The 13,243-nt window shown below is 51.4% G+C and overlaps 4 protein-coding genes across 4 annotated transcripts; 2 read left to right on the forward strand and 2 right to left on the reverse strand.

The window, feature by feature from the left end:
- Nucleotides 1-586: 586 nt before the first annotated feature.
- GT037_001732 (glycoside hydrolase family 7 protein) lies at nucleotides 587-2,173 on the reverse strand (the record flags this gene model as incomplete). The annotated part of the gene is made up of 5 exons (XM_038926779.1): nucleotides 587-943; nucleotides 998-1,337; nucleotides 1,384-1,504; nucleotides 1,554-1,689; nucleotides 1,751-2,173. The coding sequence occupies 5 exons, from the start codon at nucleotides 2,171-2,173 to the stop codon at nucleotides 587-589; spliced, it is 1,377 nt and encodes a 458-aa protein (XP_038790071.1).
- A 2,255-nt stretch (nucleotides 2,174-4,428) lies between these two features.
- Nucleotides 4,429-6,724, forward strand: GT037_001733 (thermostable phytase; the record flags this gene model as incomplete). Its single annotated transcript, XM_038926780.1, has 3 exons — nucleotides 4,429-4,938; nucleotides 4,990-5,936; nucleotides 5,986-6,724. The coding sequence occupies 3 exons, from the start codon at nucleotides 4,429-4,431 to the stop codon at nucleotides 6,722-6,724; spliced, it is 2,196 nt and encodes a 731-aa protein (XP_038790072.1).
- A 203-nt stretch (nucleotides 6,725-6,927) lies between these two features.
- GT037_001734 (uncharacterized protein) lies at nucleotides 6,928-11,340 on the reverse strand (the record flags this gene model as incomplete). Its single annotated transcript, XM_038926781.1, has 5 exons — nucleotides 6,928-7,166; nucleotides 7,217-8,339; nucleotides 9,017-9,069; nucleotides 9,207-9,399; nucleotides 9,505-11,340. The coding sequence occupies 5 exons, from the start codon at nucleotides 11,338-11,340 to the stop codon at nucleotides 6,928-6,930; spliced, it is 3,444 nt and encodes a 1,147-aa protein (XP_038790073.1).
- A 308-nt stretch (nucleotides 11,341-11,648) lies between these two features.
- Nucleotides 11,649-13,200, forward strand: GT037_001735 (trna-guanine transglycosylase family protein; the record flags this gene model as incomplete). Its single annotated transcript, XM_038926782.1, has 2 exons — nucleotides 11,649-11,892; nucleotides 11,939-13,200. 2 exons carry the CDS (start codon nucleotides 11,649-11,651, stop codon nucleotides 13,198-13,200), a joined length of 1,506 nt encoding a protein of 501 aa, XP_038790074.1.
- Between the last annotated feature and the right edge of the window lie 43 nt (nucleotides 13,201-13,243).

Genomic DNA, 13,243 nt, shown 5'->3' on the forward strand with positions numbered 1-13,243 from the left:
ATGTTCGATCAGTTCCACGGGGTCGTTCGCCTGATGATGAACAACGTGTATGTGTAGTGCAGAAGACAGGTATGAAAATTTGTTGTGCGATATCGATAGGCGTCGACAAAGTTGCATGAAAAGATGTGATGTTGAGCACGGGCGAACAGGAGAAAGAGAGTGAGGACTATTTGTATTCAGGAGAGAAGATTAGGTTACAGGGACTGCGTATGCGACGGACGCTCATGTTTGCCTTTGCAACGTTGAACCTCAAGTCGTGATAAACGTGTACCTGGAAGGGCTTTGAGATAGCACACCCAGATATTTCAAACGAATGCACAGGGCAACATGGTGGAACGATCACAATTACCGGAGCTAGTCAAAACGCAAACCCACTAGGTGGCAATCGCGCTCTCGACTTGTAGATGCAATTCTAAGACTAAACCTACAACAGAAGCTGGGAAGCGATGATTTGACCCTTTTCCTGATCATAACTAAGTGAGCGACATGATCATAGCAGGTTTATGTACAAGTGGCGGCTGGTAGTGCTATGGGACACGGACGACGAAGAGGCACTAGCAGCGGCTTTGGGTTGCCATCAGATGCATCATGAGGCTGATGCGGGCTGCGCAAAGGTGCTACCGATGGGTCCGAACTTGATGTTTGAGAAGACTACCTGCGCGTTGGGGCTGGCGCTCTCGACATCGGCTGGCACGCCACTGGTGATGTCGCACTCGCCGCGAGCAATACCAGGCTTTTCCGGATCTTGGTCTGTCGGGTAGTTGCTGTCCAGCCAGAGCATGTTGGCGTAGTGGTCGTCCCAGAGACTCATGACGAGTACCATACCCAAGTTCATACCCCTACCCATGGATGCCATGCCACCGAACTCGTTGAAGGGGTAGATCTCCTCCTGGAAAACTTCCTTCTGCGTGTTGCACCATTCCTGAGTGATGGAGTTGCCTTTCTAGTAGAGATCATTAGAGGCTGTTTCGTGAAACCTTGGAAGATGATCACATACCATGCCAGGAATTGTTGGTTCGGGGTTGCTAATGACCTTGCCGTTCTGCACATAGAAACGCTTGATCTCAGTGAGTTGACCGGAGCCCAGGAACTGCGTGACCACTGTCATCTTCTTCGACGTGTCCACCCCGGATTTTCCCTTGCCGTAGAAGTCTTTCACACCGACACGGTATGGGTTGAAGTCACAACCATTCGCATCGCAGGTGCCAGCATAGCGGTCGAGCGAGTACGTACCACCGCATCCATCATCTGTACAGACATTGTACCCCTCGGGCTGGCAAGAATGCGGGGTCAAAGCCGTGGAAATGGAGTTCGCCTCCCAGATATCCATCTCGGTGCTGGGCTGCATCAGATTGGGCAGTCTAAATAGGCAATTCTACTCACCAGCATGCGCCCTTCTTACCAATGCCTGCGTTAGGATCAGATTGGGATGCCTGCCAACCTTCGGCATTGGCTTGACCGTCGATGTACTTTAGGTCTCGAGCACATTGAGCGTCGCAGTATCCTGAGGTCAATTAGACTCTGGTCTATAAAGGTACGACCAAATATCCTACCAGTTCCGTACTTTGCGCCCGGAGCTCCATGGCCCTTTTGTGGCATGGATACGAAGTACAAGGCTCCGTTGAGGCCGCATGGCAACTGTGAGAGATCCACGTCGAAGGTGAATTCATTCCCGATAAGGTTAAACATCTATGTCGCGGAGAAATTAAATCATTAATTCGTCGCCATTATGCTTGAGGGTTTCTCTTACCTCGTAGTTATTTGCATCCTTCATGAGATAAGTGCGCGATCCAATGTTGGTGGAGTACTGGCCCTTGGTGATGAACTTGAGAGTAAGAGAGTTACCCGAAGTCGTGATGCCATATGTACCACGGTAATCCGAGCCCTCAATGGCACAATTCTTTGTACAGGCTGCGTTGTCTGGACAAGCAGTGGTGTTCCACTCGTTTCCATCGAAGCAGTTGGTGTATCCATTCACAGAATGGAGCCATCGCCAGTTGGCATCGATGACAATTTCTCCGTTGACGTTGGTACAGCTACTACCGCCTTTGCCTGTGCAGCGCTGCCAGGTCATCTTCGGATGGGTCTCCGTCTGCTCCTTGCCGATGACCCAGCTAGATGCGCGATTGGCGCAAAAAGCCAGAATTACCGCCACAGCAGAAGTTGACAACATGATTGGGAACAAAGGTTTGAAGCACAATAAATGATTTGGGGTGTTACATCATGCCTGAATGATGCGATGCTGTCAACTTATACGACAAGTGCACAGCATCAACACTATCCATCCTCGAGTGCCCAAGAACAGATCGCATATTGCCCAGTCTTGAGATGGCCAAAGATGAGCTCATTCAATATAAGAGCTGATCATGCGATATTCTTCCAACGAAACGATAGAGTCTTCACCCGCCTTAGGTGCTAAAAGGTCATCAACGACCACAGTCAAGCAGTCTCGTCGTCGCGTGGCCGAATTTCGAGAAAGCTGCTCAAATGACTTCCGTCTCGGCGATGTGCGATTCGTGTGGTCGTTGCAGTGAAGCCAAGATACCGTCCTTTTGTATATGGGGTCCATAGCCGTGGCGCTAGAAGTTGGGTGCGGGGTTAGCATGCGGTAGACGAATCAAAGGTAGTATCTCATTGTATCAAGAGCGCAATGATAGCTTAGCATTCTTGGTGTCTTCCCCGGATTATTTGTAGTCTTGGATCTTGCTCAGGGTAATTTAGAGGCAGAAAATGGGCAAGGTATATCGCGCACGCTGCGATGTGTGGAATGCGGGGTTGTAGATGAATTGTGACTATTTTAATTCATTCCACTGGTTTCATTGGCGGGTCAAATACCTACTCGTTGGCATTCAGATCATGCCCTGCTTTGGTATCTGGGCGGCTTTAGTATGGGATCCAGCTTGGAATCTTGTTCCGCCATAACTCCACGATGCGATCCTGAGCCGACGAAGTGCCGCGACCTCATACGGGGAAAGATCCAAAGTGCCGAGAGCTTGGACTCCAGTGTTCGATATGACAGCTAATATGATGACCAACCATGACACCGTGTGATCGCAGACATCTCGTCGTATCCGTAACTCAGAACGACAGGCTATGCAATAACTTTCGAGTATGGGAGTGTGCTACCGTCGGTCCTCATAATGTCGTTGCTGTCGTGCACCAAGACGGGATGGCACTGAGCGGTACACGTAGGTCGACTGCGATCGTGGCCAGAGATTTGACAAATCACAATCGCTATTTGTTTTTTGAGCTGGAGTCGCGATGTGTATGCGCTACACCGATTCGTGAGAGGACGCCTAGAGGGTTCGTACTGAGATAGTCCATCGCAGAGTGGGTTACGGCGCATTCCACATGTGAGAGAGATCTGCTATAGAGGTAAGCTGGAAGCTACGAGACTGTTACGGGATTCAGATGTGTTGCACTGTCGAACCTCAACTTAGGTCGGTCGTCGCGTTGTGTAGGATCGGTGGCCAGTCGTCGCGTCGCAGGAGATGGGCCTTCGCCCGCCTTGGCGCGACGCGTGGCGTTATCGTTCTCTTCATCATCACCTCTTTCCGCCACAGAATCTCAATCGTGACCCATTCATCTCGTGCCCACGGCTAATATTAGTGATTCATGTTCTCGACGTTGATACAGGAATGTATAAAGATAAGCGCTTGATGCACCTACTACAGCCGGTCACACATGAGCAACTCCACGGATGTCGGAGAGTTACTCAACAATCGATATTCGTCGCCAAACACTCTCAGCAGCACACCAGCTATAGCGCTCATATCTGTGGTCGGAGCTGAATGTCACTATCATCCGACGGCTTCGAAAAATCAATAGACATCGCTTCTGAGGGACATCCTCGAATCATGGGCTATAAGAGTGTATTGACCGTCTCCGGGCATGAAGCCTGATCTCGGACGTATTGGAGCGAGATCTACTGCAATCCCAGCTGCATAGATGTCTGCGTATTAGTATCAACTCGAGTGGGGGCAGCTGCAATCTCCTTGCGATACCTTCGCCTCTGAATCAAGCCCCGCATGTCACCACGGTTCTCCACAAATATGGTCGCATCTTGAAGACTGCGCCATGTCTCCATCCTTTTACCTTTCCTCCATGCCGACCGTGGCGACCAACACTCCCCGGTCGTCTCACGTTTCCACAGTGGCAATCATTATTGGCTACCGAGTCAAGCTGATCTAACCCAATACAGCAGGCACACTATGCATTGCGCCCCTAAAGACGGTTTTGCGGACTTTTCCTCGAAACATAGAAACTTCCGAAGAGCTATGGCGACCGTGTGCTGCATGTTTCCAGGGATTAGCCGGAAGCCTGGGTTCAGTCCTGTACATGGAGACGGGCCAGGATATAAGACGCCCTCCATCACCATGATTATGAGGATAGGCCGCCTTCGTCAATCTCAGCGACATCTCCCGTAAGATGAAGACCCTCACTAGATGCCTCACATGGGCAGGTGTGATAATTCCCTTCGTCGCAGCCCAGAACGCGAATGTTACGTTGGTCCCAGCAGCTACCGGTTTCGAGAACGATAACACCGACTTCATCTACGGAAAATCGCCTCTTTTGGTTTCCAACGATGGAAGTGCTGCCGACGGTGGCTTCCGGACGTTCTCAGTGTCCAATACCTCGAGCTTAACTGAGAAATCCCACCAAAAGACTGGCCGCTCGAAGATCGCTGTAGCTGTCCAAGACGTTGGTGGCCGGGACTTGATCGTCAATATCCCGGCACCCGATTCGTTAATCAGGATCTTCGATGCTAAGAACGGAACAGAAGTCAAAAGCAACGATAAGAAGCAGCTCGGAGATTGGAGCACCGCGTGTGTATGGCGTAGCCAGAAGAGTGGGGAGAGCTACATCTTCATGTTTGGAAAGAAGATGGTTGTACAGTTTTTGATTCGCAGTAGCAAAGCGCAGGTTGAGATTCTGGAGGTTTGAATGCTCTTTTGGCCTGTTAAAAGATGAGTACTGACGATGACATAGGTTCAGACATTCCCTGTTGCTATTGAAGGCGAGACTTGCGCCGCGTTTACGGATGGCCAGATCTACTTTTCCGCTGAGGACAGACCTCTGTACTCGTTTCAAGCATCCGAAACTACCCAGGCACCCGAAATCAAGACTGTGGTTGAGGACATTGAAGTAGCAGGACTTGCTGCTTACCACAGTGCGTTGACTGACTATTTGTTCGTAGCTCACGACGATGTCATCGATGTGTACGATTCCGACATCAAGCAGAAAGGAAGCATTACATTAGGCGGTATTTCTGAACTCTCTATTAAGGGCTCGCTTGCCATACTTCAGTCTTCTGTGGCCGGTTACCCATCTGGCGCCTTCGCATTTGCTTTCGAGGGAGAAGATGATACTGGGGTGGTTGTAGGCTCCCTGGACGGGGCGCTCGCTGCCCTGAGCATCAAGCCAAACACCCAATACAGTCCCGCGAACAAAGCTTGCAAGATGTGCGAAAGCTCCATCTCCAAGACGTGTTCTAGCAACGGCTTTGCATCTGGAAAGAGCTGTTCTTGTTTCGCCGGCTTTGCTGGCGACGACTGCTCCAGGTCCACCTGCGAAAACGATTGTTCAGGCCATGGCAATTGTGTTGGCCCAAATGTCTGCAAATGCAAAGGCGCTTGGACTGGTCCAGACTGCTCTTTCGTTGCAGTTAAAGCAAAATACGAGACTGAGGCCAACGGCGGAGACGGCGATGATCCCGCAATCTGGATACATCCCACTAGGCCCGACCAAAGCAAGATCATTACGACGACCAAGTCTGCAGAGGGCGAGGGTTTCGGTCTCTTCGACTTACAAGGAAAGCTTCTTCAACATTTGACTGCTCAGAAGCCAAACAACGTCGATGTCATCTACAACTTCACTCTTGGTACCCGGAAGATCGACCTCGCGTTCGCGGCGTGTCGCGGTGACAACACTATGTGGTGAGTAGCGTCGTAAAAGTTTTTAAATATTTGCTGACGCACCGTTAAGCCTCGTTGAAGTCAACAGCACAGGCTACCTTAGCGACATCCCTGGCGGTGTTCAAACGTTGCCAGATGACTATGAGCCCTACGGCTCCTGCAACTACCGTTCTCCGACCTCTGGCAAAGAGTACCTCTTCGTCAACAACAAGGAGGCCCAGTATCTCCAGTACGAACTCAGTGCCACCGCTAACGGCACCTTGCAAACCACCCTCGTCCGCCAGTTCCAAGGTGGCTCGGGCGGCCAAGTCGAAGGCTGCGTTGCTGACGAAGGGGCTGGCTATCTCTTCATCGGCGAAGAACCACTTGGCATCTGGCGCTACGAAGCAGAACCAACTGGCTCCGACACAGGTGCTCAAATTGCCCAGGTAGGCGATGCGAGCGGACTTCATGCAGATGTTGAAGGCATCACCCTTGTGCCAGCCAAGTCGGGTCCAGATGGCTACATCATCGTGTCCTCGCAGGGTATCTCAGCGTATCTGATCTACGAGCGCGCACCACCTCACAAGTACGTCGAGACCTTCACCATCGTCGACAACAAAGAGAAGGGTATCGATCACGTTAGCAACACAGATGGATGTACTGCTGTCAGGAACGCGCTGAACAAAGACTTCCCGAATGGGCTGTTCGTCACGCATGACGATGCTAATGAGCTGGCCGAAGGAGGTACAGCGGCAGAAGCGAGTTTCAAGTTGATCAGTCTTGTTGATATCTTGGGAAAGGAAAGGGCAGCGAAGTTGGGGTATTAGAGGCGGACAGTCTTCTTAACTATACCATACAGACATTTGCTTGGCGATCCGTTCTATAAATACCCCAGAGTACAGCCTTCGAGAAATGATAGCTGATGCGAAGATCGCCGTCAGCCTATTCTTTAGGTCAACAGTGCAGCCATCCTAACAGTCACCTGATCCACTCATTCACCACAATGTATGACCCTGTTGGTTCAACTGGGTTACGCCTCCCGCTCATCCAAGTCTTCAGACTCTCCAAGAGTCGAGAGGCCGCCCAAGCGAGACTCAAGACACTTCATCTCAGCCTGGGCTTCCTCTTCCTCTTTCTTCTTTTGTTCACGCTCCCTCTCAGCCTCCTCATCCCTCATCTGCAACTCACTCAACCACTGTAGTCGTCGCGCACGATCCTTGAAGGTGGCTTCCAAGGCTTCGTCATTAAAGTGTTGGTACGGCATCTGTGCTGCATTGTTGGTCAGCACGAGGACAGAAAGACTGAAGTATGTTACTTACCACGATGACGCTTTTGGTAGTGATTACCCAGCGAAAACTCGTACTCCCAGGGATCAAAATGCAGATTCGGCCAGAATTCGGTAACTGGACTCCGGTGCCTGGTTACACTGTGTGACTCATCGCCAAATTCCCACTCCGTGTGGTCTCCATACATCTCCGCTACGATGGTTATGTTGCCGCGTCCGCGCGTGTCCGCATAGCCTCGTAGCTGCGCGAGTTCAGTATCGCGGATCAAACTAGCCATACCTTCTTCGTCTGATGTGGTTCCATAGCTAGTTTCTGTACCAGCTTGGCCGGTCGGGACATAATAACGAATCTGCCAGTTTGTCATGGTGTCTTTGGCGAGCAGGTCAACGAGATCGCGCATAGCAGCGATAGGTACGCAAGGATGTTCGACACAGATCTTCGGCCACAACGAGAATAGATGGTCCAAGTGCACTGTTGCATGTCGCTTTCCTAGCCCATGTTTAATGTATAGGTCCCGTGACTGCGGCATGTATTGCTTGATGGCTTGGTGAAGGGTGTCGAGCAAGGTAGAAGGGTTGTACTCCTCTCCATTCGAGTCATGGAGACCCTTAACGCGGTATCGGCGCGCTCCAGGACCATGTTGCAGTTTACATACCTGTAAATCCATCTGTGCCGATAGATCGATATGCAGATGAAAGTGGACGTTCATGAAATCCATCACTGACGCTGCGATGGTGTCTGTGGTCTCTTTGCTTAAGCCGTAGTCTTCCTTCAGGACGCCTCCGTAGTCAAACTGCATCCCAGCCATAACGGGAACATACGCGACTTGCTTCTCGACGATGTAGCTCCGCGCCTCCTGGTAGACTTGCGAGCATGTTTGTAGAAGAGTGACGAAAGGGTCAGGCTTGTTGAGGTGGTACCGGTTCAGAGGCACACGCTGGTATTCCTTGTTGAGGGCGAGGCCGTAGATCTCGTTTCGCAGTTCGCCAGAGAGATCGAAGAATGTCTTGCGACCTGGAACGAGCGGTTTTGCGTCTTTGTGCACGATGGTCAAGCGGCCGACTGTGGCTGTAGTATTGACCGGCATCTCGGTTTTCTGGTCTGTCAAGTGCTGTTCCGTGACGAAGACTGCTTTGCTACCCATGATGTCAGCAAACTATTTGTAGGTTTACATTCACGAGCAAATTTGATCGCAAAAGAGGTTCAGTTTGGTGTTTCAATGGTGTAGTGGAATTCGAGCAGAGCTGTAGGTATTGAAAGAAAACTCTGCCGATGAAGTGAATGTTGAGAGGCGAATCACTGCGTAGCCGCATGAGGCCCAGTCTGAACAAGGAAGCGCTTAACAGTGAGAAGTATTCACGCGCTGTAAGACGTGTCATCACAAGTCAAGCTACAAATCACCGGCTCACAAAAGCTTTGTTGCTAATAGGATTATTCTTGCGGTCGCGCCTTTGAGTTCGCGTGATGATGGTCTTACCCTAGGTGTGACACTTATCAAGAGTCGTAATAGAAGAAGGATCAGTGCCGGACGCGAGATATCTCACGCTAGTGTACCAAAGACACGCCTGTGAAATAGGCCACTAGACGTGTCTTGCTGGCTCTATCAAGATAATCAACGTACTTACTGCTTGGACGCTAAATCTCTATCTGTGGGTCAGACATTCATCCACAAATCTCAACCGCTAGCGCAAGATCTACTAAACAGGAAATGCCTTGAGCCCCGCCTAATTGCTAGCCAACGTTGCTGTTCACACACAATCGCTACAAATCTTTCAACGTCACCCCTGCCACGCCCACCTTTCACTTTCCACCTTCACCTCATCCCGCACGTACCCCATGACCGGCAGAACCACGGGTCCCAGCGTGAGCACAGATATCCGGCCCAGCTGTTCTTCCGATCACGTGCTAGCCAAGCGACAACTCCCTTCTGCCTATATAATCAGCAGATCCTGCCTCCCTCTTACACCCCACACACCACTTCTCTAGGCCTTCTTTACATTTCCCGCTTGGAAGAGAGACTCACCAGCAGTGGACGCATTGCTGGGTATCGCTTGGATGCGAGTCATCGGACGTCGCGAGGAGGGGCGCGTCTCACGGTGCTTGGTCGCCGTGTTCCCATAAGCTTTTTCATTGATGCATCTGGCTTGCCAAGACATTGAGGAAGGAGGGAGCGGAGTGAAGTGAAACAAGGTTACATAACCTTTTGCGTAGTGTGTCTGAACATGGTCGAATGAGTCGAACACAAGCTCAGTGGATTCTATTTTGGACATCTTTCTCCATGATGTAGACCCTGAAGAAAGACGCGTTACCTAGTAAAATACTTTATCGCTGTCATCCAGATAATCCATGGAACGTGGCTCGTCTGTATACTCCAGATTATTCCAGAGTTTTAAACGGGCTTCATCACCATCGCTACCAGCTAAACTCCTTACTATCTCCTCAATCCTCCCCTCGTTGAGTCTTGTATCCCAGTCTTTGGCCGAGTCGTATTCCTTACGAAGAAACTCAACGGTAGAGTCAGGTGCTCCGGTCCTCTCTTGCCATGCATCTAATTCTGCTGGCACGTGGTTGTATGCGGCGATATAACTTTCATACTTCGCGATCCAGTGGCTTGCGAGGCCCTCGAATGATGCAGGAGGGAGGAGGTGTTTACTGTTTTGGGCGCAGTAGGCGTAGGCGTCGGCACGAGATTGTTGATATGCCAACTGCAGCCAGTATCGTTCGAGGTTGAGCTGGGAGATGCACCTCGAGAGCAGATCTGGATGCAATTCACGCTGCTCACACATTATCGTGGCGTTGGGCTCTAGTCGTGCTTTTGCGTATGTATTCTCCAGTTTCCGGAACTCCCATAGGATCAGGTCTTCTTCTTTAACACATACATCGTTTGAACATAGCCGCCGGATGAGCTGTTTCGCGTCTTCGAAGTCGCTTTCTTGTCGGTCGACCTCGCGCCTTAAACTCCCTCCGCAGAGCATATTTGTCCACAGCGAGGGACCGTCGGTTAAATTTCCGGTTTCGAGATCTCTGAGTTCATGTTCATATTTTCGTAGTTTTCTTTTTCCATGATAAATATTGAATGGATCATCCGGATTGTCCTTATGGTCCTTGATTTCCCGGAAAGCACCTTCTGCCCAGCCTCGTCCTGATGGTTTGTGCTGCGCCCGAATGAAGTCGGATCTGAACTGATCAACGTCGAATTGATCAGGCCAGCCGTTTTTCAGTAATAGAGCTGATGTGATGTTGCTGGGCAGAACGTTCTGTTGATGTCGGGAGTCCATCCACTCCGATGTCTCCCACGGTGACCATGCTCTGCTCAGATATGCGTCTCTGATCCTCTTTAAGAACGTTGGTGCATCGGTCCACTCTCTCCAGTGACGGCTGTGCCTATCCACCGACAGTTGCCTTGTTGTGTTATCGTCTACAAAGATGGGCATGTCATTTAAATTATGTTCTCGCCCGTAACTAATGTATGGTAAGTTTGGCGAGAAATCGCTATAGTGATGACTATAGGGCTCCCATTCCTCACCCTCGTAGACTCTTATCATATGCTTTCTAGTGTCGTATTGTAGTTTCCAGGTCCTGTAGTGATCCCGGTCCTCCCAGCCGCCTTCGGTCAAATGGACTATTCCCGGTCTCATGACATATGCGAAATCGTCCTCTACCCAACCCGCGTCACAAGCGATGTTCAAATCACGATCCTTCCGAAAGTCGATGAATGTACCGCCCCAAAGCCAAAAGTCGTGCCCAGATAGGCTAGTGTTGACGTATGGGAGGATTTCCATCAAGCGGAAGTCGGCTGCGTCGAGCTTGCACGGACTGGCTGTAGTGTTGATCTGATGAGGACCACGCTCGATGGAGTCATGCGGGATGAAGGATATTTTGGCCAGGACGGTGTAGATCTCTTCCATCAAGGTAGCGACCTCTTGGAGCTGGTTTTCATCGTAGGTATCAACGGTCTGGATATCGAGGTCGTTGTTATGGACTGACGCTAAGCTTGTGGCTGCGAAGGGGTTGTAGATGCAGCGTAAGCCCAGAAGCACGGTCAATACGACAACAAACACCACTAATGGGTCTCGATATCGTTTTCGCGTGGTAGAGATGCAAAGAGCTTCTGGATGTGGGTTTTCGTGATGCTGTTTAACTATTGGTGACGACATGGTGATTTGAGGGCTCGGAAAGCGGTTTCAGTGATTTATGACCACACATGATGAAATGGTGAAGGGATCCTGCCAACATTTTGTACGAGTTTTGAGGACAGCTGTAGAGAAGGTAGATGGCAGGAGGCCTGACGCGGTTTGACACGCTTGCACGTGCGCGCGCCCACATTTTCGACGATGAGTGGGCGGGAACAGGGCAGCCCCTCCACAGGCAACAGTATTCCGAGCTCGATACGACACCTGTCACCCGATGTTCAACCTGGAAGAGAGGGCCTGGGTCTGAACAGCTGGGCAAATTTGGTAGCAACATGTCTGATGGGGCCTCTGTAGGGAAATTGGATCAGTTACCGGCTGAAATGCTCGAGTTCACGCTCCTCAAGACGTCAGGCTCGCTTGCACCACGACTCGGCCGCCTGTCGTTCCCCGGACGCAAGAGCATTCTTACACCCGCCTTCATTGGCAACACGTCACGGGGCGTCATCCCTCATGTGTCGCAAGACAACTTCCGGAGCAGCGCCGGTGTTGGTGGAGTATATGTCGCGCTCGAGGACTGTACGTACCTCTGCGGATAGCGCACGCCTTCTCTAACCGCTGGCAGTCATTGAGAAGCATCTACACAAGACTCCCCCGATCTTGAAGTATGACGTCCCGGAGCCTTTGCGCAGGTTCATCACCCTCCCCGACGACACGCTCTTGGTCCTAGGGGCGCGTCGCAACCCACCCATCCCGAGCCCTCACTCGAACTCCAACACGGAGATACGCATCTTGACGTCGGTCGGCTTCACGACTGTCAGCTCCGAATATTATGCTGCTGCAGCACGGAAGCTGCAGCCAGACATCGTGGTCGGGCTGGGGGACATAGCATGCGGGCAAGAGGCCATCAGTTTGAAGCGGAAAGACAAGATGAGCGACAGGACCGAGGTATGGCTGCGCGACATTGTGGCCAAACAGGGTACTATTGAGAAGGGAGAGAAGGCATGGAGCATATTCGCGCCCATACTGCCCATCGAGCGCGATTTACAATCATGGTATCTCGAGCACTTGTTGGATGACATGGTGGACAAGATCAGCGGCCTTGCCATATACGACGCATATCTGCTCCATGACCTGCCCGATCAGCTTCACCACCTTCCACGGCTATCTTTCCACGTCCCTGCAAGCCCACATGAGCTTCTGCGCCATGTCAGCTTAGGCGTCGACGTCTTCACCGTGCCCTTCCTCGCAGACGCGACCGATGCAGGCATCGTCCTCGACTTCACCTTCCCACCGCCCGCCCGAGATACAAACACAAGCGCGCGCCACTCCCTGGGCATCGACATATGGAGCGGCGACCATGCCCTGTCTGTCACCCCATTATCTCAAGGCTGCAAATGCTACGCCTGCACCAACCATCACCGTGCCTTTCTTCAGCATTTGCTTGCTGCCAAGGAGATGCTTGGTTGGGTGCTTATCCAGCTGCACAACCACGCCATGCTCTCTGCCTTCTTCGCCGGTATTCGCTCTTCCATCGAAGCCGGCACCTTCGACGCCGACGCCGCTGCTTTTGAAGCCTACTATGAGCCTACCCTCCCCGAGAAGACCGGCCAAGGACCGCGCGTCAGAGGATACCAATTCAAGAGCGAATCGCATGACCCCAATAGGGTGAAGAAGAACCCTAGAGCTTTCAAGAAATACAGCGAGGATGATATCCTGAGGTTGAAGGCAGCTCACGGACAACAACCAAATGATAAACCTGCAATGCGGGACGTGATTGATGATGAGGCCCTATTGGGCTTGGTGGAGATGGAACAGTCCCCAGTCGACGCAGACCCGGCTGTGCAATTGAATGGCTTGAGATTGGAAGACGACAAGAGAGGCTAGCTCATGCAGGTATTCCCTTAGATGGCCAAGTACACCGCCCTCC

The sequence above is a fragment of the Alternaria burnsii genome, assembly GCF_013036055.1.
Source record: "Alternaria burnsii strain CBS107.38 chromosome Unknown 750, whole genome shotgun sequence".
Classification (NCBI taxonomy): domain Eukaryota; kingdom Fungi; phylum Ascomycota; class Dothideomycetes; order Pleosporales; family Pleosporaceae; genus Alternaria; species Alternaria burnsii.